The 22,508-nt window shown below is 41.5% G+C and overlaps 1 protein-coding gene across 2 annotated transcripts in view; it reads right to left on the bottom strand.

The window, feature by feature from the left end:
• The window catches only part of ephb1 (EPH receptor B1), a 264,549-nt gene that overhangs the window by 147,337 nt on the left and 94,704 nt on the right, over nucleotides 1–22,508 (bottom strand). For both annotated transcript variants that reach the window (XM_074687825.1, XM_074687824.1), the window contains exon 3: nucleotides 11,837–12,518. In XM_074687825.1, coding sequence (XP_074543926.1) covers nucleotides 11,837–12,518 — 682 coding nt within the window. The remainder of the gene's footprint in view (nucleotides 1–11,836; nucleotides 12,519–22,508) is intronic.

The raw sequence follows: 22,508 nt of genomic DNA on the forward strand, positions 1-22,508 counted from the left end.
TATCCTGAAATAAATTCCTAAATTAATACACCACAGGGTCTCCTGGAAACATTTTAGTACTTTTTTTGTACTTCCACATTAAAAACTGGCATTTTAACGTGACATCCGAAAAGGGAGTCCTGCTGCTTCTGCCTCTGTTTAACATCAATAAACATAGATCAGACTGTCACTCCTGTCAACAAAGAGGAAGAAAAACTCAATTCCTATCAATATGATGGTCCTCAGGTTATAATTATGAGCCTGTAAGTGTAATAAAATCTACCATGTTCTTTAGTTCAACAACTCCCAAAGATCACAAAAAGAGGATACATTTCTCAGTTCAGCATTTATTCTGGTCATAGGTAAGGTTTACAGCACTGGTCCCAAAAGAATGAGCCTGGATATCCAGGAGCAATACAATTTTATAACAATCATTGCTACGCTTATCAAGAGGTTGAGTTAAACTAAACACCCGAGAGTTATTAGCAAAAAGAAACCTGACTGCCACCACTGTCTCAACCCACAGCTGGTGTCAGTTTTCAGAGAGATGTGCTATTCAAGTGTGTGTGTTGAATCAGAGCCAGAAGACTGGGTGAAAGTCATACATACATCTAGACATACATCAACCCTGGAATTGTACAAGAACATAAGACTAGATAAATGCTGAGCTACGTCAATTATTCTGAAGGCAGTGTTTCCCACTAATTAATGAGACTGTGGCGGACCGCCACAGTCTCATTTGGCCCCGCCACAGTCTCATATGGAGACAAAAATACGATCCGTCACTCTGTCAGACCATTACACAGCTGTACTTTCCTACCGCACGTAAACAAGAGAACAAGAGTGCGCGCGCACTGGTCACACTCGTAGACGTCGCTCTTTACCTGTTACGTTTGGCGAGAACCAGATTCCAGCGAAGTTAGAGCGGGGCGTCTGACTCTGAGGTACGTGTAACTTCTTTTTTGGGCATTAGCGGCCATGCTAACTGCGGCCGTGGACACAGTATCTCACTGCGCTGTCTGCCTCCCTTCTTGGGAAGAGGAATGGCTGCACCGCGCACGTCTCGGTTCCAGAGTTTCATTATCACAGCGCATTCAGAGTCAGTGTCAGGCACACAGTACAATTACCTGTACGATACCAACGAGCTGACGCGGGTAATTATTTCATAGTCTTCTCTCCTGGGGCCTACATTTATTACAGCGAAGTCCTCTTAAGTTTCACTTACGACGAAAAGGCAAAACGTGGATACGACCAACATTCTTTTCAGATCTATCAAACTCTGCATACACATGGCTGCACGCTATTCCCCGTGATAAATCACACCGCGACGAGAAAAGCTTGAATGTGGTGAGCACGCCTCCTTTCCCTCCTTCAGCGTGCCCGAACGTAACCATATATGGTCAATGCAAATCAGTACGTGCATATTAAGTAGCCATGTGCTACTGCGATTTTTGTACTGACGTCAGCGTAAGACGGTGAACACAACAGACGGAGAGAGCATGGAGGAAGATGAATTTCTCTCGAAGTCAGATACACAGCAATATCAGGAAATATCAGTCAGAAAATCTTGCATTGATTTAGGATACATTTTGTGATGAAGTGGGCCTCAGCAAATTTAGGCATCTTTATTTATTTAGACTATTTTCTGCAGTCACTGTAGAAAAAAAACAGAATGAAAACACTACACTCCCAAATCCAGATAAGGGAGCAGAGAGAAGAAGAATCGTAATCAGACCCTTTATCCCAAAAAATATTTTTTTAAGATGTTAAAACAATATAAAGGGTTTCCACTTTGCTTCCCTTTCACCTACTCACATCCTGGTGCTCTCTTTTCTTCATCAGCTTCAAACACACACCTCGTTAACTCAGGTGAGAGAATAAGGGTAGGCTACAGTCTCAGTAGCCTGATGACAGATCACAGATCACGGGAAATAGTGTAAATAACCTGTTGTTGAAATGTTGTTCAGTAAATTGTTCAAAATATTGTGAGAGAGTGAGTTTTTGGTTTTGTTTCTGAATCATATTGAAAATATTTCTGATATGCCTTTGTAAGTTCTTATTTATCAGCGTATATTCATGTCCATGGTCCCAAACTGCGCTTACTGTAAGGGCGATACATCGCGCTTAAAAACGTACACACACATTAAAACCGCCGAGGGTCAGAGACTCCCCCACCACAGTCTCCTAAAATCCTGTGGGAAACACTGGAAGGTATATGACATTAGGAAAGATAGAGAGTGGGAACAGAGGAGGATGAGGAGGAATATCGGCCGTAGGAGAGCAGTGGAGTTGTGGTGTAAGGACAACTGGAAGAGAAGAGTGCAGGTGTCCCAGTGTCCAGGTGAGTGAGCGCTTTTAGCTAGTGATATGTAGCCTAATGTTGTGTTCACATCAGCGTATTTAAAGTTTGAAATCAGATTCACTGACCTCAAAAATAAGCAGTACATGTAAGAGCTGATCGTACATCAACGTGCTTTGAGCCGTCATGATAAAGCCCATAGAGAGAAAGACAGAGAGGTCTATCAGACGTCTATACACTGATCTAGAGTCAGAAAACCAAGACTTAGCTACCGTACTCAGCTCACGTTTCCATCGGGTTGAATCTCGGTTGAATCTCTGACAAATCCTTGTTTCCATCTGTCGCCAGGAGCCGGGCAAAGAGCTAACTAGGGATGGAACAGCAGCTATGTCAGTCTCACCCTGACCCGGGATCCCATCTTAAACTACATCCATAGACTTTATAAAACAGACTCCATCAAATCAATCTTCCTGCCGAGAAATGGGCACCATGGACGACATAGGTTTTTTTTTTTGATCGATGCTAAAATAAAGTCCCGTCTTGTCAGCTTCATAAAACAACTCCCAGCACCAAAGCTAACCAAAGCTATTGAACTCGATGTGCTGTCAAGCTAGCATTTCTGCATCCAACCATCCAAACACATTTTAATCATCTTTATGAATGGGCAAACTAAATAATATTTTGGAAGAAACACAATAAACACAACCTAAAATGCCAATTCTCACTCATGAAAACCTGTTATTCACATTGGCTCAAAGCAGGTTAAAGGAATGCGAGTCCCTTTTGTTACGTCAAATGACGCAATGCTGAAAAACAGCTATACCAAAAACAGCCACTTCTTCCTCGTGTGCCTTTATTTGTTGAATAACATATAAAACCAATGATTGACTTATTCTACAGCCATCATCAGACGATGTTAAGTGTAAATCTATAAAAAAAACAAAAAACAAAACAAAAAAAAAACAAGCAATACGCCCGTTAAGCATAGTTAAAAATGATAAAAGAAGACAAAGAAGAAGGCCTCATACATTAGGACTTCAAGCTTTAAAGACTCCTTAAGAGCTTTTATCAGCTCAAAGACAAATTTGCTTGTGAAAGAAAAAAAAACAGCAAAATGAAAGAGAGCTGAATCGTACTCCAGTATGTCATGCAGGAGTGTTTACTGTGAAACAATTTATGCCACATCATTCACTTTTAGAAGTTTCAACGCCAGAATAATTAGCTTACCAGGGAGTTTTAATCACTTCATACAGGAGAGTACAAGGAACATTAAAATGAACAATGATTACACCACATTATTAAAAAAGAAAGCAGAGAGATGGATGTGAAGGGAAGCTAATCAAGGTGATTCTATCAATCAAGCAGCACGGAGACCACAACATGGACCACGAGAGGATTCAGTCAAAGCATCAAATCAGTCTTAAAAGACACCTGAGCAGCTAATGCACACACATACTCACGCACAAGACAGGCTTTGCTTTGGTGGAGGTAGCGGGGTGCTATTTGGAGTGTCTCTGCTCGATTTACCAGCGAGGTGATAAAATATTTAGCAGATTGCTTACATAGCCGAGGGGGGGTCGGGGGAGGGGGAGGGGGAGGTGAGGGAGGGAGAAAGGGGGGAGGATACCCAAATGGCTTGTGTGGGAGCTGGGGAGCTGGTAATGAGGATGGCATGCTGGCATCATCGTTTCGGAGCACAACAACTCTACATGGTCTCTGTGCCCAGCTGACAGCAGGGCCGCATTCACAAACACACACCCACACAAAACACACACTACCTGTCACTAATTGAAACATATAGATTAGTGAAGGTGGTGTTAGGCTCTCAAACACACACATAAGTAAACATGGTAGCAGATGGGGTTGCTGTCTAATGATCTGTGTATTTAAAGCAGTAAAAGACTGTAAAGTTACTATGTTCACTGCGTGTACACTCACCAGCCACTTTATTACACCTTCCAACTGCTCCTTAATGCAAATTTCTAATCAGCCAATCACATGGCAGCAGCTTAGTGCATTTAGGCATGTGGACATGGTCAAGACGATCTGCTGCAGTTCAAATCGAGCATCAGAATGAGGAAGAAAGGTGTTTTAAGGGTCTTTGAACGTGGCATGGTTGTTGGTGAGTATTTCATTGGGATTTTAACCCACAACCATCTCTAGGGTTTACAGAGAATGGTCCCAAAAAGAGAAAATATCCAGTGAGCAGCAGTTCTGTGGGACAAAATGCCTTGTTGATGCCAGAGGTCAGAGGAGAATGGACAGACTGGTTGGAGCTGATAGAAAGGCAACAGTAACTCAAATAACCACTGGTTACAACCGAGGTCTGCAGAAGAGCATCTCTGAACACACAACACGTCCAACCTTGAGGCAGATGGGCTACAGCAGCAGAAGACCACACTGGGTGACCCTCCTGTCAGCTAAGAACAGGAAACTGAGGCTACAATTCACACAGCAACACCAAAACTGGACAATCGAAGATTGGGAAAAATGTTGCCTGGTCTGGATTTCTGTTCCACATTCAGATGGTAGGGTCAGAATTTGGCGTCAACAACATGAAAGCATGGATCCATCCTGCCTTGTATCAACGGTTCAGGCTGCTGCTGCTGGTGTAATGGTGTGGGGGATATTTTCTTGGCCCACTTTGGGCCCCTTAGTACCAACTGAGCATGGTTTAAATTCCACAGCCTACCTGAGTATTGTTGCTGACCATGTCCATCCCTTTATGAGCACAGTGTACCCATCTTCTGATGGCTACTTCCAGCAGGATAACGCTCCATGTCATAAAGCTGGAATCATCTCAGACTGGTTTCTTCAACATGACAATGAGTTCCCTGTACTCAAATGTCCTCCACAGTCCCCAGATCTCAATCCAATAGAGCACCTTTGGGATGTGGTGGAACAGGAGATTCTCATCATGGATGTTCAGCCGACAAATCTGCAGCAACTGTGTGATGCTATCATGTCAATATGGACCAAACTCTCTGAGGAATGTTTCCAGTACCTTGTTGGATCTATGGCACAAAGGATTAAGGCAGTTCTGAAGGCAAAGGGGGTCCAACCTGGTACTAGCAAGGTGTACCTAATAAAGTGGCCGGTGAGTGTGTATTTCTTATGCTTTTTAGAATGGTAAGCCTTCATGAAGTGTTTGTTGTGGCTGATTTTTCCATCATTAGACCATTTCTATCTGAGTGAACTTTAGAGTTGTCAGCCCTTTTCCATTTATGTCAAAAATGATGCATTATTTTTTTCCCTTTCAGCACACCGTAGGTAATCTGCCACAGTGTCCTCCTGCTTCCTGCTGCCTCTGATGGAAAATAATGACACCACTGTGCTTTTGAATGACACATCCACTTTCAAAAATGATACAAAATAAACTCCCAGGCTATGAGGTGGCAAGTCAGTAAGATAAACTCTGTGTTGAACGTAATTAAAATATCATCTCATCACTTTGATTTCCTGCACCTGTATGCTTAGCTCGTAGGTGGCCGCTCAAACTCAACCAGCGGGCAGCCGCATCAGAAAGGCTGACAGGGTTTGACGTGGAGTGTGTGAATCACCACAGAAGTGAATCAAAGACGTGAACAGAAGCGTTTGCTAAATGGGTGGTAACTGACTGCAGGCTAGTGGACAGTGTGAAAGAGTCAGCTCTAACGGACAGCCACAGGTTTTATTTAACATTGCAGGGAACAGTACTTTCATGGATAGAGGCATGAATGAAAAGAGAGAAGCCAACCAAACTGAACTCCTAAAAACAGAGCAAATACTTTTGTTTTAACCACAGATCATCAGACGTTTGTGAGAAAAGAAATTGCTTAAACTGACAAGAAATGCTTTAAGTCGTTGGGATGAAACCAAAGACTGTTATGAAAAGTAAAATAATCTGCATATGATTGAAAGTGTGATTAATGAGTAGGCAAACATTTCTGTCAAAACCCTCTTTACCTTGAATAAATCTCGACAGTACTGAGTAACAAATCAGACTGTCTGGCATTTTAAAACAAAAACAGTTTCTTTTCTACCTTTGGTTTCAAACTGTGCTTTTGAGCTGCACAATGATGTAACACCCTCCCCTTTTCACGCTTCTCTCAACAATGGGGATTATTTCATCGTTGATCTACATGCTCTCATTCTCTTTTTGTTCCTGTTCCTGTTACTTCATCTCTAATGGGCAATTACTTCCGACCCGATGCCAAGGCCATGTTATTGCACCAACCCCCAATTGATTGGCTGCCCACAGTACTCAGCTTCCTCCAGCACTTTAAGGTTAGATTTCCTTGTTTAAATAATGGATTGCAAGCCTTTGAAATAAGACTGTGTGGAAAATAAAAGGTTGAGACTGCTCTTATTGGGGGGCGTATTCAGCTGAGATGAGAGTGGAACCGAGTCCATATGAGACTCCAGGGACTGAGCTGGATATGAGACTCAGGAATCGCAGCTTCGCTTCTTTTGTGTCTGTCCAACTCTTCTTGCACATGCATGCTCTGCACACAGTTGTATGTGTGTCCTTAGACTTAAGTTGAACCCACAGGTTTATACTTCTTTGTAAAGCTACGCACTAACAATTACCTCCCTCCATAAGCTGTTTTTCACACCGCCCCATAACACTATATTACCATGTGAGGAGAAAGGAGTCGAACTTACCACAGCAGGAAGTCTACTTGCTGTGGGTACTTAGGGAAGGAAGTCAGGGGGGATTGTGAGAATTAGTGGAAATATACGTCTCCTCTGTTCAAAGAGGCTTTGTAGTGCAGTGCCTACTTGGGGGGACTGTGTGTGTGCATGTCCCTGTGTACGCGTGATTGTGGTGTTTATAGCGGTGCCAATACCCCCCACTAGCATCAGCCTCCTACAAACACTCAGGGATACCTGAGGCTCCAATTACCGTTCAGTGAGTATGTATAAGGTGGAGGTAAATAACTGGTAACAAAGGGAAACGCTGTGCTGGAAAAAAAAAAAAAAACAGACATGGAGCAACATCAAGCGAGTTTGTGTACATAAAAAAATCATACATTGAAGCATGGAGGTCTGTTTGCTGTCCAGATTTTCATGCTATAACACTGTAATGAGCTCTTCACATGCCACAATGACAATATGTAAGGGAGGAAAAAAGCAAGTTAGAGCAATTGAAGGTAATAATACATGCCAGTTCAAACATTTTCAATATCACACAATTTTATCAATGAAGATGTCTTAAAAAAATAGCGTGCATTGAAATTTATTTTTGAATATATTGAGATAAAAAAGCCTAGTAATAACTACAGTGAATGTAGCTTTTGCACGAACCAATAAACACATTACCTCCTGAATGAAAGAGAAGAAGCACCAAACGTATATTGGTTCTCACGAAATAGCTTCATTATGAAACCTTAGCTTTTATTTTATGGTCCATTTAAATGAACATAAGGAGGTATGGTTAACAGTTTTTTTTTACTCATCTTTCCTTTTTCTACCCTCTCTTCCACAGCCTTCTTATGTTTCTTCTCTATTTGTAGGAATTGTGATATTTTTACTGCATCTCACCATCCTTCCATATTTGTATTTGAGTACAAATTAGGGATGGTACAGACTATGAAAGAAATCTGAACCGTTTGGTTTTCCTCACTTGGATTGGGGCACGTGCTTCGTTAAGTTCGTATTATTCTTTTTTCTTTATTTTGCTGCTCAGTTTGAAGCAAGTTTGTAGTTCCGATCATACGTATGCACAATTTGAGGCGAAGGATACAGCAGGAAACTTTGTGGGGAAGCGTATGTGTTGCAAGAGGCAACATCCAGTCAGTGAAAATGAAGCCTATGCGGAAGTGCTAAAAGTCGCTGTTCATCTAGAATCTGCTTGAGCCGGCTGCAGAAAGACTGAACGTCACGTACACACCCAGTCGCAAAAGCTGACTTTTATTTCATTAAAAAGTATATTTACAGCCTGGTTCAAAAAAACGTTTGGGTCTTAAATGCTGATTTCACCATCATCACACTGTGGATGGTGAGTGAGTTTTTTTCTGTCTCTGCGGTTTGGAAGTTATTGCGATCGTTTGCTTTTCCAATCAGAGACACAGCTCAGATCACGTGACCACCACACCCTGTAGCTGCTCGAAGAAAAACTAACAGCTGGTGTCATAGCAAATATGGCTGCGTCAGCAGATTGGCTTCATTTCAAGGTTTTAGGAACAGACGGATGACATCGCAGATGCTTTGTCTATGTTTTATATGGTCTAATGTTGTGTACATGACGAGTGGAGAAGACAGAGTTGGAGGGTGTACCTGTGCCGTTGTGTTGTTCTGCTGTCTGGGGGCACTTTAGATTCAGTGTGGGCTCTGATGACGGCAGTAAGAAAGTGGAGGATAAAACTGTGACTGTTTCCAACTTAGAGACTTTGTTGCTACATTTAATAACTTTTCAGACCCCTCTGGTGAGTTTTTTTAAGGACGACAATTCTTATGGCTTTTCTGGAGTTTGGAGAATCTGACATTAAAGTGTGTTTTGATCTCCTCAAAGGTCAGCGAGTGTAAGCCCCTCCCCTATCTAAATCACAGACAGACAGTCCTCCTCACTCACAGCAGTCTTCTCCTGCTGCTCCAGAGCAGACAACCTCATTCACATCACATGAATCACACAAGTGTGTGTCTCATTATGGTCACCCCTGTCAGTTCCCAGCCCAGATAAAGGAGGAGGGTTGAAGTTTAGACTTAAAAAAATGAAGAATGGACAGAAGAAAGTTAATTTGTAGTTCTAAACATATTTATGATGTTGTGTTTTACCTGCTTTCTGTCTCTCCTACAGAGTCCAGAACAAATACATGTAAATGTATTATTCTGCAAATTAGACACCAGCGTCATTAAGTGACTTTTAGTGACTTCTTGGATAGCTAATAGTGGCTTTCTTTACTGAGGAGTTGGCATGATGAAACTAGGGATGTTTCACTCAGCTTTAATGATGTTTCAAATGGGAAACAGCCTCATTCTTTCAGGTTTTTCATGACTATGCATGACAAAATTGATTAAAAATAATCTGTCAATAGTGGATTATTAGGGTAAATGGTAATCTGGGGGTGTTAAAAACACCAACAATGTACACCAAACTGAACCGACCGCGACCACAAAACGGTGATAAGAACCGAACCATGTTTTTTTGTAAACCATTCTATCCATACTCTATATTATGTATTCTCTCACAATAATTATTCCCCTAAGATTGAATAGAAGTAAAAACCTTAAAAACAGTAGAAACTAGGATTAAAACAAACCTTTTTCTGAAAACAAAGGTGAAAAAATGAAAAAAAGCAGTAGTAAGATATATCACAAGCTCTTACATAATGCAGAAGTGTATATACAATAACATCAATGCACAACATCTCCTCTATTAGTCTTTTCTGATTTCGCCTTCCTGTTTCCTTTTGAAGCTTTCTATAAAGCAGAATAATGCAGAGGTTGTTATGAATATCATACAACTCTTGTTTCCTCAATAAACAAGTTCAAATTAAGATTCAGAGTTGGCAGACTGAAGTCAGCACGGTGTAAATTATTAGTCTGAGAATAATGTACCGAAATATGTTTTCTGTTCAGGTTAGAAAACAAGGTTTCTTTTAAAATATGTAAATTAAGTGCACCTCGCACTAAAAGAATATTACAGGAAAAAATGATTCCAAACAAATGAACTGTGAATGATGTAAAACAGCTGTGAGGAGATGAAACTATGAAATTTCCTGCCATGAATGAGTAAATGCAGCCACCCCTCACCTCGGCAGTCTCATTTGAAGTCCTTCCACCTCAGATGAAGACTGTGGCCTCATGTGTGTTGTTGTGTATGTTAGTGTGTGGGTGTGTTTTACTTAGCACATGAAGCAATGCGAGAAGGATACAGTACTCACAGTCACACACTGTGCTTTGAAGAGATGTGGCACTCTCATATCTGTTTATTGATCAGAGCGTCAATCAATCTTATCTGGGCTCCACACACTCACCAGCTCACCTCCAGAGGCGGGCCAACTAATACTGCGCCACACTGAGGGCCCCAAGCCGCTCGTATTATCTTCAGACACCTTGAGCAAATTTTCCCTTTGTATGTGTGCGCGTGACTGAGCCAGGATAACAGCGTGCAGAGCATAAAGGTGCATTAGAGGACAGGCGGGAAGAGACGGAGAGTGACAGCTTGAACCGAAACCGTCGTCTTTATGTACGTGTTATTATCCATTCCTCAGAACTTAGTTTCCACACATCATACTGTGGCAGACTCAAACCACTCGCCATCTGTAAAGCAGGCCGCACAGAAGGCTGGCATTCGCATCAGAATAAGAATCAATGCAAATGTGTCGTTCTGGTACACCTGAGGTGGATGTGATCAAGGAAGAAGCACGGCTCATCGTGCTCGGCAAAAAGTATGAAACACAATCAGTTCAGATGTTCCAATCAGAACAGGAATGTTTGATCCAAGGTGCATTGGAACTGTCTTTTATACAAGGTTGAAATAGAAAAAAAACTCATGTCAACTGTCTTAATTATTCTTTACTTTCAAAAGAGTCAACAATGAAACAACAATTTGCTCCACAAGCAGAAGTCTCGAGAGCTCTGTTTCCACCAAGCTGTCTGGTTTAGATCGGTACAGTTTAGTACGGGTTGGCCTGGTTAGGCCTAGTCCTGATTGCATTTCAACAGCCAACTGTGGCCCCTTATGGTAGGCGGTGTGTAAAGCCTGTGTTATGCTTTCTGCACATTCGTGATGCGCAAAAATGAGACACACAAGATCTGAGTGAGAGAACGCACAATGCTTTAATGCTTTTTAACATCCTGCGTGGCGTCCGTTTGTCTCCATTCCCAAACTGCAGGGGGCGGTATGTCACAAACGTACGCCTACCAGAGTACTAAACGAGAGTCAAAGAAGTTTGCCTTTGTTTACAACATGACATATGTGTCATATGTGGGATTTTTCCAGGTTCTTTAAACAGATTCCCTTTTTCTGCCAAGAGTGGCCACAATTTCACGCCATAAATTATTTACCACTCGGTTATCACAATGATCTCTGTGTAAAGAGTCATACAGATGCCGCACAATGGGGCGTAGGTGTGGAAATGATGTCATTCATCTGCATGAAGCTGTGTGAACACATCAAACATAAATCAGCCTTAAAGTGATACTCTAATGAAGAAGAAAAATATGATCCAGTAAACAAACAGCAACGATGAAAGACATCCAGCAATTGGTCTTCTTTGTGACTGGCATGTGGCTCCTTTTTACAGACCACCATCAAGCTTTGTTTCAGAGAAGGCTGTGTGCCGCGAGTAGATATAACAGCAGCTGACGCACAGTAAGGGACAAGTCTTCCAACCAGTAAACAGGGCAGTGCTGTAGCTCTACCTTCCAGGATCTGATCGGTTTAGTCTGGCACCCCTACGTAAGGGTCCCAAAAAGTGGGATGGCTAATCTCAGTTATTTGGGGATCTGTCCCCAGATTAGTCAGTGGAAACGCTGTAAAATGTGTACCGTGCCGAGACCAATCACTTGGTGGAAACGGGGCTAAAGAGAAACAAGAGGGTGTTCATAACAGCGTCAAAGGTATCTACTCACCTCGACAGACGTTCCCATTGTCAGGTTCAAACCCCGCCTTGCATGTGCAGCTCCCTATAGGCACCATCCACTCTCCGTCTCCATTGCAATACAGCTTTATCGGAACATCTACTTCCTCTGAGTTGGGGATGCAGATTCCTCTGGCAATAACCAGAGAGGTGCTTTCAGCCCCGGTCATGGTTTCTGGAAAGATGGCAAAGTTCTGCACCACACTTGGGCACTTTTTATAAAAGACCCTGACTGACAGCAAAGACATGCAGGCACCATAGTCCTGAAAGGCCAAGTAGAAGCCGTTCTTAGACAGAGGACCAAAGCTCCGAACTTCCGTATTTACTTTCATCAGGCGTCCACCAAAGTCCACCTGTGAGAAGCTTTCATCTGCAGCAATAGTGTCCACCTTGAGGTAGGGGGCCTCCATCCAGAAAGCGGTGCCTTTCGTGGCAATGACTGCATCAGTCTCATAGTAGTAGAGGTTAAACGTCTCCTTGCATGAGCCAGGGACGTTGGGGATGGAGCTGCAGTCGCGCACGGTGAATCGAATCTCCACGTAGATGCGCTGCGCTCCACGCCGATCAATAAAGGTGGTGAGGAGCCAGTTGTTTTGACTGGGCTCGAAGACATTACACACCTGGTATGTCCTGATGGTGTTGAGGTTTTCATCATAGCCGCTCACCTCCTCCCACTACAGGAAAAAAGAAGAAGAGAGAAAAAGAATGCACATGGTTGATTAGTAATCATCTGTGACAAATCTGTGCTGCTTCCTTATTTTCCCTTTTTTTTAAGACAGAATGCTAATATTAGCTGAGCCAAAGAAAATTTGTACACATCTCAGTAATCTCCCCAAGGCACCAAATTTGAGTCTTCTTCCTGGATTAACAGAAAGGAATCAGCCGTCGCGCTGTGAGGCTTATTCGTCCACTGAGACTACACAAATTTCCTTCTTTTTCTGAATAACAAACAATTCCTCAAGAGCAGCGGCGGCAGCAGCAAACATACCACTTTGCCATCTTGTTCTCAAAAAACACTCAACAGCTGTAATATGTGTACAGCAGCTATACAAGCACAAACCCAGTAATTACTTTAGATGCCTGGCTATTTGCAGTCTATCCCAAGCGTGGCTGGGCACTGGATTGACGCATTATAAAATACGGCGTGTAACAAATTCGAGATTATGCACTATTGAATTACAATTAGACAGACGGGGGGCTGCTACATGGCAGCCAAGAGCCGATCTGATGGAGAGGCATTTGCTTGCAAACTGCACTGGAATTACACTGCAGGCCATTTCCTGCAGGTGTGACCCAGAAAGTATGTTAGATGAGCAACTGAAACCTCCCCCTGGGTTATTAGCTTAGAGCACCAAATCATAAGGAAAATGTGCTATTAAAATTTGGCTGGCGTCACCGAGGATTAGAAAATAAGCCTGTAGAAATGTGCTTTCAAATAAAACCAGTCAATTTGTTGAGCGACTGCATTGTGATGGTTATTAAAGACTGATTTTAAATCAATATTTTTTAGAAGTTTAGAGAGGAGTTGTTTTACTTAAGATTGTTGAAATTGTTCCTCATATAAAGCTTCCGCTGTCTTTTTTATTATTATTTAAGATTTTATTCAGTGGAAAATTAAAACGTGTTGCAGCTAGACAAAGTTACATTCATTTTTCAGAAATAAGAAAAAACAGTAAGACAAGTATAATGAGTTGTCTGACTATTGTTATAACAATACATATTATAAAAATAAATAAATAAACTTTTTGAAAGCAAATAAAAATAAAATAGAATAAATAAATAAATAAAAAAACAACTTTTGTATCAAAAAAGTAAATGTCAGGGGGTAGTAACACAATAAGAACTTTGCATTTACATTTAGCTACATGCATGTCTTTGCCCTTACCGACACAAAATGAAAAATCTTTTCAACTACATGGCCACAATTTCTTATTTCTTTATGTTTCTGTGTAGACATATGTGCAAGTTTGTGGTTATCATCAAGTATACTGAAAACTGATGAATTTAAGTATAATTTTGGTGGGGAAAAATAAACAAAAAGTTAAAAAAATAAATACAAGGTTAAAAAATAAACAAATAAATAAATAAACAAACAAACAAATAAATAAAATAAAATTAAATTGAATTAAATAAAACTAAATTAAATAAAACTAAATTAAATTAAATTAAATTAAATTAAATTAAATTAAATTAAATTAAATTAAATTAAATAAGAAAACCACAACAAAAAAACACTCATAGTACTACGGACCATAAACAAATAAGAGAGTTCTTCCACTGTCTTTTAGATAATAATAATAATAATCTTTCAACTCTAGTGTGAAGCAACAGCTTGGCTCACAGATTTATCTCTCCAAAGACCCCCCCACTACCAATGATCCAAACCGCTGTAGGCGAGGAGGAGTTAATGAGGTCTACAGCAGAGTGAGTGGGCCTCTAGTCAGTTCATGTTTCTTGTGTGCATATATCTCCTGGTGCTTCCTCCTTCTCCTGACCTTTAAAGCCCCAGCTGCTCAATCTGGCCTAATGGAGAAGAGAAGACGTCAACTTTCCCCACACAGCCCTGACACCAGCAAATGATGGAAAAGACTCTGAAATCTTTTGAGATAGCTTTGTGCGGTTAGTGGAGATAGAAATGTACAAAAAAGAGAAAACAGAAAAAGGAGATAGAACTTGTCTGGTCAAAGAATATGTGGTAGCGTCTGTGGGGGAAACATTTTTGGGTCAGGTTTGGGCAAGAAGACGAAGGAGGGGGAGAAGACAGAAGAACAACAGTGACACGCCTGACATGATAAACGAGTTTACAAAAATCTGAGGTGCAAATTAAACCTTTTTTTTCACCACCGATCCCAGGGCGCCCACTCTGCCATACACCCCCCTCCACACACACCCTCTCCTCCCTCTTCCCTGTCTGCTCCCCACTCTCGTCTCTGCTCTGTAATGACCATTCATCAGCATTACAGGAACCTGTCCCTTTCAGCACTGCCTGTTCATTAATACAGCCAGCCCTAGGCTCCTCTGCACCCGTCTGCTCAGGTCTAGGAGGGGGTCTTCACTGCCCCTCGTCTAGCCAAATGACCACCATCTTTCACGCCAGGAAGAGGCCTGAGGCATCTCTGATAATGCCCGTCTGAAATCTGTCCAGGAATTCATTGGCTCATGCAATAATGAAGCACAATTTCCTCCTCTGTAGATTTTTGGTGTCACCATTGTGTCAGGGACAAACAAAACTATTACAAGTTGAATCTGTTGCTTTGCAGAAACAGCGCGACACAATTTCCTCATATCTTTTCAGCACTTTGCATTCATCCGCTGCTCATATCTGTGTGTGTTACTGTGTGTGTGTTCTCAGAGAATGTGCAGTTTATAATTTGATGCTTTACCAACCACATATTGATTTGCTGGCTGTTGTTTTGCTGCCGAAGAGCTGGAGGCTACATGCCACATTTCTGCTTCTGTGGGTCCAAAACATTTGATTACTCCAAGTATTAACATCGGAATCCATTCATAAGCATCTTTATCATCTGCTCCTTTCCAGCAGTATTGAAATGCAGGTGACACATGCTTTGAGGAGGCAAGGACACTATCTGCTCTACGAGCACATGGCCTGTAGTTACATCAATACACTGCATACATTTCACATTTCTTTCTGCAGACCTTTTGCATCATTTAAATCAAATCTATCTCCTGCACTTCTCTGTGACATCTCTTTGACCTTGCTGGAGAAGAGAGAAAAGAGGAGGCATCATCACCTGTCACCTAACTGATAATGGAATTCCCTGGTCTTTGGATCCATTTCCCCCTCAAGGATTTGTGTATAAAAAAAAACAGTATGTCTTGCGGTGTTTATATTTAGACCATGCATTTTGGAGCTAAGCGCAGATGTGTGTTCCAGGCATGTATCATTCATATCTGCTCAAGGTGAACAGGATGCAGGACTGAAGAGTCATTATCTCTATGTTTCTGAGAGTGTCTCTCCTTTCATCCAAGTTACAATCATGTTTTCTCTGCTGTAGAGCACATTCACAGAGTAAGTGATAAAAACAAAACAAATTCTCTTTCTATGGCGGTATGAAAAAGAAAATGAAGAAAGAAAATGAAAACACCTGGAGAAGCATATAATGTGGGTTACAGAGAGGAGAAAGTGAAGCAATCATACAACATAAAGTTGCACAGAGGCTTTTATCTAAAATCTGCATTCGGCTAACAAACTATGGCAAGATCCAAAACGGATACTTTTACACTAGAACCAGTCACAATATCATATATGATATCAGTGCCTGCATTTCAGTATCAGTATAGATATCAATATCAGAGGCGCCAGTGTGGCCTAGTGTTAAGATGGCACGCCCCATGAGCTTGGCCCTGAAGCAGCAGCCTCCTTACTGCATGTCTCTCCCACTCTTACCCTGTTTCCAACCATCCTGTCCTCTCTAATTTAAGGCATCAAAAGCTGGAATATATAACTTAAAAATGGAACACACATCAATGCCTGTACTAGTATTTCAGTATCAGTGCCTGTATTGTTATCAGATATTCCAACATCCTTATTCCACCTGTATTTGGGGTGAGTATTGGCACAATATTACAATATTACAATACTGTGACATTCTACACAGTTAATTATATAATTGAAAACAGCTTTTCTATTTACTGTGTTTAAAATAATGAAAGTCAGATGCAGTGTTTCAAACATACACTTAACTTGAAAACATAAAATGTGTCAAGTTTGTCAATTAAACTACTGTGACATTACAATAATGTTGCGAAGACATTATTGGGTAAAAGATGTGGTCAGTTGGTGAAACTGATAAATGTCACTTGGTGTAACCAATGTTACTCAAAAAATCTAATACTGGGCAAAACATGACTACATTTATTGTTTTAGCACTCTACGACACTGTAAAAATTTGGGTGTATTCGCATGAATCATTTAGGACAGTTGTTCTGAAACAGTGGGCAGCCCCCAGAAAGTCCGGTTCGTTTGAGCATATGTGAACACAGCAATCGCATTTGGATGTGAGATGAAACAAGCGGGTCGAGATCGTCAAAAATAGGGGGTCTCAGCTTGCTTTCATTCGAGCCCTGTAGCGGTTCCTGTGCAGTGCAAACACAAACGCCCCAGCAACCAGCACAACTAACCTATAACAGTGGCTCACACTGTAGTGATGGGGGCAGGTATGAGCCAGGTTGACAACTGCACAGTCAAAACAGTAGAAGAAGAATGAGTAGAAGACTCAACAACGGCAGAAGAAGAAGTAGAGAAGCCTGAAGAACTGAGGAAAATGAGTCGTGGGCTCACGTGCAGGAGCAGTAAGGAAAAAACAGTGCCTTATCAAAGTGCCTTAATGCAGTCAGGACTCTTGAAAAAACTACATATGTGGATCATATAGCGCATACTGTTAGCCAGATAAATGCTATAACACAAACTAGCTACACACGTTGATGCTCCAGTTTGTGGGCAACATACAGCAGAGTAACTCTTCGGCGCCATCTACTGCAGTGGAGGTACAGAAGACATATTGTACTTCCAACTGACCTAAAATATGAATTTTTAATTAAACAAAACTATCAGTATCAAGAGTTGAAATATCAATATTTTATCACAGGTCAAAACATAGCCATATATTGCTGTATTAATATTTTTTCACACGTATTGTAATCAATTACAGTGGCAGTAAACAACATCAATACCAGTACCTGCATTGAAAACATGTATTGTTATCACTCAGAGCCTGTACAGCAGTTTAACTTGTCGATACCAGTGTCAGTAATGATACTTGTGTTGTTGCCAGATACTAACACCAGCTGGAACTGGAGCTAGTACCACCATCAATGTCACTATTGGTACCAGAAACCTATACCAGTGCCTGTATTGGTCTTTATAACACTACCAGCCTCTAAAGTAACAATAAAGAGAAAATAAATAAAATCGAAACGTTTTTATGACCAACACTTTTGAGAGTCTTTATGTGACTCCACAAAGGAAGCTCCCTCAATTAGTTTTAATGTACACATTTCTGCACCATTATATCCGTTTTATTATTACGAATCTCACTGAACATAAAGTTTGTTGCTGATGAAACATCAGATAAATACTGAGAGCCTCTTTACACAACACTCATTTTGAACGTCAACTGAATGCACCCATTGGCTCCACTGTAATAGCTTTGCTTTTGCCACTAATACAGGAGACACTCTTTCTCTGCCCCTGATTGTCAAGTGTGCCCATTGTGTGTGTCATTATGGCTGCTCTGTTTTATGGCCAGTAGCGAGGAGATGGAAGAGCTATGGATTCACAGAGCTTAATGTTTGTGTTAATGACCAGTCACAGCTAGCTGAGCCGGAGGAGAGAGGGTGGGCTACAGAAAGAAAGAGAAAGAGTGATGGATAAAGGAAAAATACAGTGAAGAGGAATCAAGGAGAAGAGGAGGTGGGGGGAGGTAATATATTCAGGCTGATGTTCCCCATCCCACCGCCTCAGCTCGCCGCCATCAAGCCATCAATACTCTGCCCTCATAAAGGCCATTCATCACATTGATCTCCTGCCATTACCTTCAAAGGCTAAAATAACACAGAGCGACTCAGATGGCCACAGTGTTGCTCTGGAGGACTTTAGCATCCAGCCGTGATGGGGGGACAAGCAGAGCCCCAATTGCAGAGTAACCTGTCAGAACATGGATGCAACACCTGTGGAAAATAAGGGGAGCAATGGACTGAACTAATGAGTAATTTAGAGCAGGCATGAGGGGGACAGGACAGCAGCTACCAAACTCATGCTGGAAGATTCCCATCAAGCAAAAACTACTGGTAGAGCTTAAATAATAATATCATAGATCATAAAGTCCTTTCCAGTGGAACTCTTCTTTTTGAGGCTAATTCTCTAGAGCTAATTGAGCTTTTGATGAAGTTGATATGCAGTTTGTGAGAACTGATATCCCCAAATTATTTGAGCCAAACTCTTGAACAATCGTTTCATGGGCCAAATAATTCAAAGTGTACAAGTGGACACGTTTGAGATTATGATTAATTTTATGGGTTGCTTCAAGTATATTTGCTCTGCACTGTTTTCATTCCAATAAAGATTTCCACTTCCAATTGTCGTTTTTAAAACTATTACACTTTCTACAGTATTTGGGTGCAGCTACTATCAAAATATCTGTCTTGCTGCTGGAGTCGAAAGAGTTGTGTAATCTTGCACCAGTGACTTGATTTAAATGCAATGACTCAGTTTGAAATAAAATTAGGGATGGGTACCAAATGAGGTACTTTTAAGGTATAGACCAAATTCCGTCAAAAGTACCTGGTACTGATTCATGTAAAATCAAAAGGTACCATGTTTAGGTACCTAAATGCATCCTTGTGACTGTGAGGGAGTGGAAGAGTAGGCAATTTTCCATGCTGGACATGAACACAGCATTGCAAGGTTATATATTGAAGAATAAATATGTTCAATAAGAAAAATATATGATTTTTTTATTAAACAAATTGGTATTTTCTACCACATAAACACAAAAAACTACCAAATTTGCTACCGGTGAGTACCCGTACCGATTGCCAGGTACCGGGCATTGGTACCGGGCATAGGACTAACTTAACTGCACTAGACTAATGACAGGTTTCACTCCCCATCCCTGTTCCTAGTTGGGGCCTGGTTTAATAGTCCTTTTTAAGTACATAGTTTTAAACCTTGTTTCCACCAAGTAGTTCAGTTCAGTTTGTCTCGGTACGCCACACATTTTGTGGCATTTCCACTGGCTAATCCCAGGACAGATCCCCAAATAACTGAGACAAACTGCCCCACTTTTTGAGACTCTTCTGTTGGGGTGCCAGACTTGATCCCAGAAGTTGAAGCTACAACAATGTAGTCTGGTCATTGGTTGAAAGAATTTCTATGCGACAGTGGCTGCTGTGTTTCTTCTTGTGGCACATAGCCTTTTCTGAAACAAAGGTCGATTGCGCTTTGTGAGAAAGAGCCACACATCAAGCACAAAGAAGACAAATTGCTGGATGTCTTTCATCTTTTCCACTGTTTGTTGTGTCACTTTTTCTTCTTCATTGGATTTAGGCCCTGATTACATGACGTTTCACTCCAAAATGCAAAAATGCAGGGTGTTTCCACGGAAATGCTGAGGGACTGAAAATACTGTAGCAAGCATATTAGGCCTGCAGTTGGCACTATAACTGTCTGAAGCCAGAAGCGGCTTTTGGTAGATCTCCACCGAAGAAGAGTTAGGATTATTATCTGGAGTATTAGCGAATGCTAAGCGCAGAAGTGGTGCTAGATATGTATATTTTGTTGTAAAACAGTCAGCAGATTCAGCAGCACAAGCACAACACAGTAGTCTATGATGATTGTAACACCAGTTCTGTTGGACTGTTGTATGGACATGTGCAAAGCGGAGTGTGACGTCAGCATCTCTACTAAAAACGCCAACTTGCTGTTTACATGGAAATGGTGGCTTCAGCGTTTCAGAAAAATTTTACTCTGGAGGCCATTTGCAAAAGTTTGCATTTTAGGTTGGCTTAATCGTTGTTTTAATCAGCTGAAACACAACAATACTTGTGCGTTTCATCATAAAATTGTTATTGTGTAAACAGCTCCTTATTAACAGGTTACACTGTGGCATTATGCAAATACACAACTGACGGCACCTACAAAGACGGGGCACAGTCGGCTGTGGAAACGAAACCAGGATCAGGCTTTACTAATCCATACCGAACCAAACTGTATTGATCCAAACCGGACTGCTTAGTGGAAACAGGGCTTTCTATATCCAAGACAAAAACAATGTTGATGTCTTGTTTGCCGAAATAAGTTGAAGGAATGCCTCTTCTAGGATTGCTTTTAGGTTTGTTTAAAAGCTGTAAGAGCAGAAACACAAGCAAGCCAAATAAGACATTTATTTCTTGATTTAGTTTCTGGGTTTAAACCTTCAGGGGCTCTTTAGCAGGAAAGGGGGAGAAATGGTTGCCATTAAATGAACTTCAGCCACAAAGTATGAGCAATACAACTCCTGTCTTGTTCCACCGTAACCCTACCCTCATACCCTCAATCACACAAAACCAGCCAAATCGCTTGGCAGGAGTGGGTCTGGCTGAGGCTGGGGCTTCACTACACACAAAGACAGGTCATGACTACTTTCAGTTCATTATTCAACATCAGTCAATTCTCACCAGATTGGGGAATAGAGCAGCATCTATTGGGCTGATCTTTAACCTCCAGTCTGCCGTCTGATCCTCTGTGGAGTCACACTCATAAACTGCTTTTCGGATCCATCAGCATCACTTAATACGGATACATGCTCAGGCATACTGAACGCAGATGGATGATGAGCAGAGCAGAGCATTTTCACATTTGAAGTCCATCAGCGTAAAAAGGTCTACAAAATGCAAAGGATAGATGGGCGTTTGGCAACTGTTTCTTGAACGCCTGTCAAAACTCCCATTAGTCAGTTTGACGATGAGCTTTTATGGCAGGATCCGAGTCAAGAGTTGTATAAAATAGTAGACTGCAATGGCCAAATGGAGCCATTCCATTACTATCATGTTTCCCACAATTTGTCCTTGACTACGCTCTCATTCTGGGTTTTTCAGTTAAAGTATTCAAGCATGAGCTTACCATTCAAAAAATAAGTCAGTAGGAGAGCTTCTTCGTTTCTTGAGTTCCCCAAGGTCTGGTTTGTGTTTACATATTTCCTCACCAACACTATTTCTAGGGTGCTGTGTTTATATCTGTAACCCCAAGAGGATTGGCTGGCACATTTTCCAGCAGTCTCTACCCAAGAGTTGCCCGTTCATCTATCACTGCAGGACTAAAACATGTGGGTGGAGGCAAGCAGGAGATTGCTTTTCATACTAAAGGCTAAGGATGGACATTTCAATAATGTCCCTATTTGTTATTCATGACAACACAACATTGTACTGAAGCAGGGGGGTGGAGGTGGGGGGTATACTTTCGTAGAATCAATTTTTTTAAGAATTAAGGCATGAATAAATCAGGATTTAACGGCCTGGCTTTTCTCTTTTGTTAAAAAGGGATGAGAGGAAAAAAAAGAGAAAGCAATGTCATCGCACGCAGGTGAAATCCACATCGACTGATCTGTAAAGGCCAAGGTCTCAGAAGGACAGTGGATTATACCTGGACATGAAAAGCTGATATAGGGATTGAACTCCTTGTGCCCCTGCTGAAAGATGCTCTTCTCATTTTGCAAAGCTCACCGCCAACAGTAATCACAAGCCCGATAGCTTTCTCTTTCCTCTCCAAAGGCTGTCTGCAATCCCTCTGACTTAATGAGAACATTTGCATTTCAACCTTTGGGGTCTGTTCCTTGAAGTCGACAGAATGGACACGTCAAAAAAAGCAACAGCTGGTTTGCTTTTCCAACAATAACTGCCCTGCATTTACTTTTGGGGACACATGCTCATCGTCTCTTGTAAATTCACATATTCTGATCGCTACGCCTCATCTCCTACCTCACACACAAACACACACACACATAACCAGCGCTCAGCCCTTAAAATATGCAGCGGCATGATTGCTATTATCATTTCTGATCAGCTGTGTTATTGAATGAGGGTACGCTGTTGGGCCAGTTGCATGGGAATGATTATTTTGCGGGGCATCTGTGGCCTAGTTCCGCCTGGCTGAATGTGATGGATGG

This window comes from Halichoeres trimaculatus, unplaced genomic scaffold, assembly GCF_033239565.1.
Source record: "Halichoeres trimaculatus isolate MK-OKI-2021-1 unplaced genomic scaffold, fHalTri1.1 fHalTri1_scaffold_15, whole genome shotgun sequence".
Classification (NCBI taxonomy): Eukaryota; Metazoa; Chordata; class Actinopteri; order Labriformes; family Labridae; genus Halichoeres; species Halichoeres trimaculatus.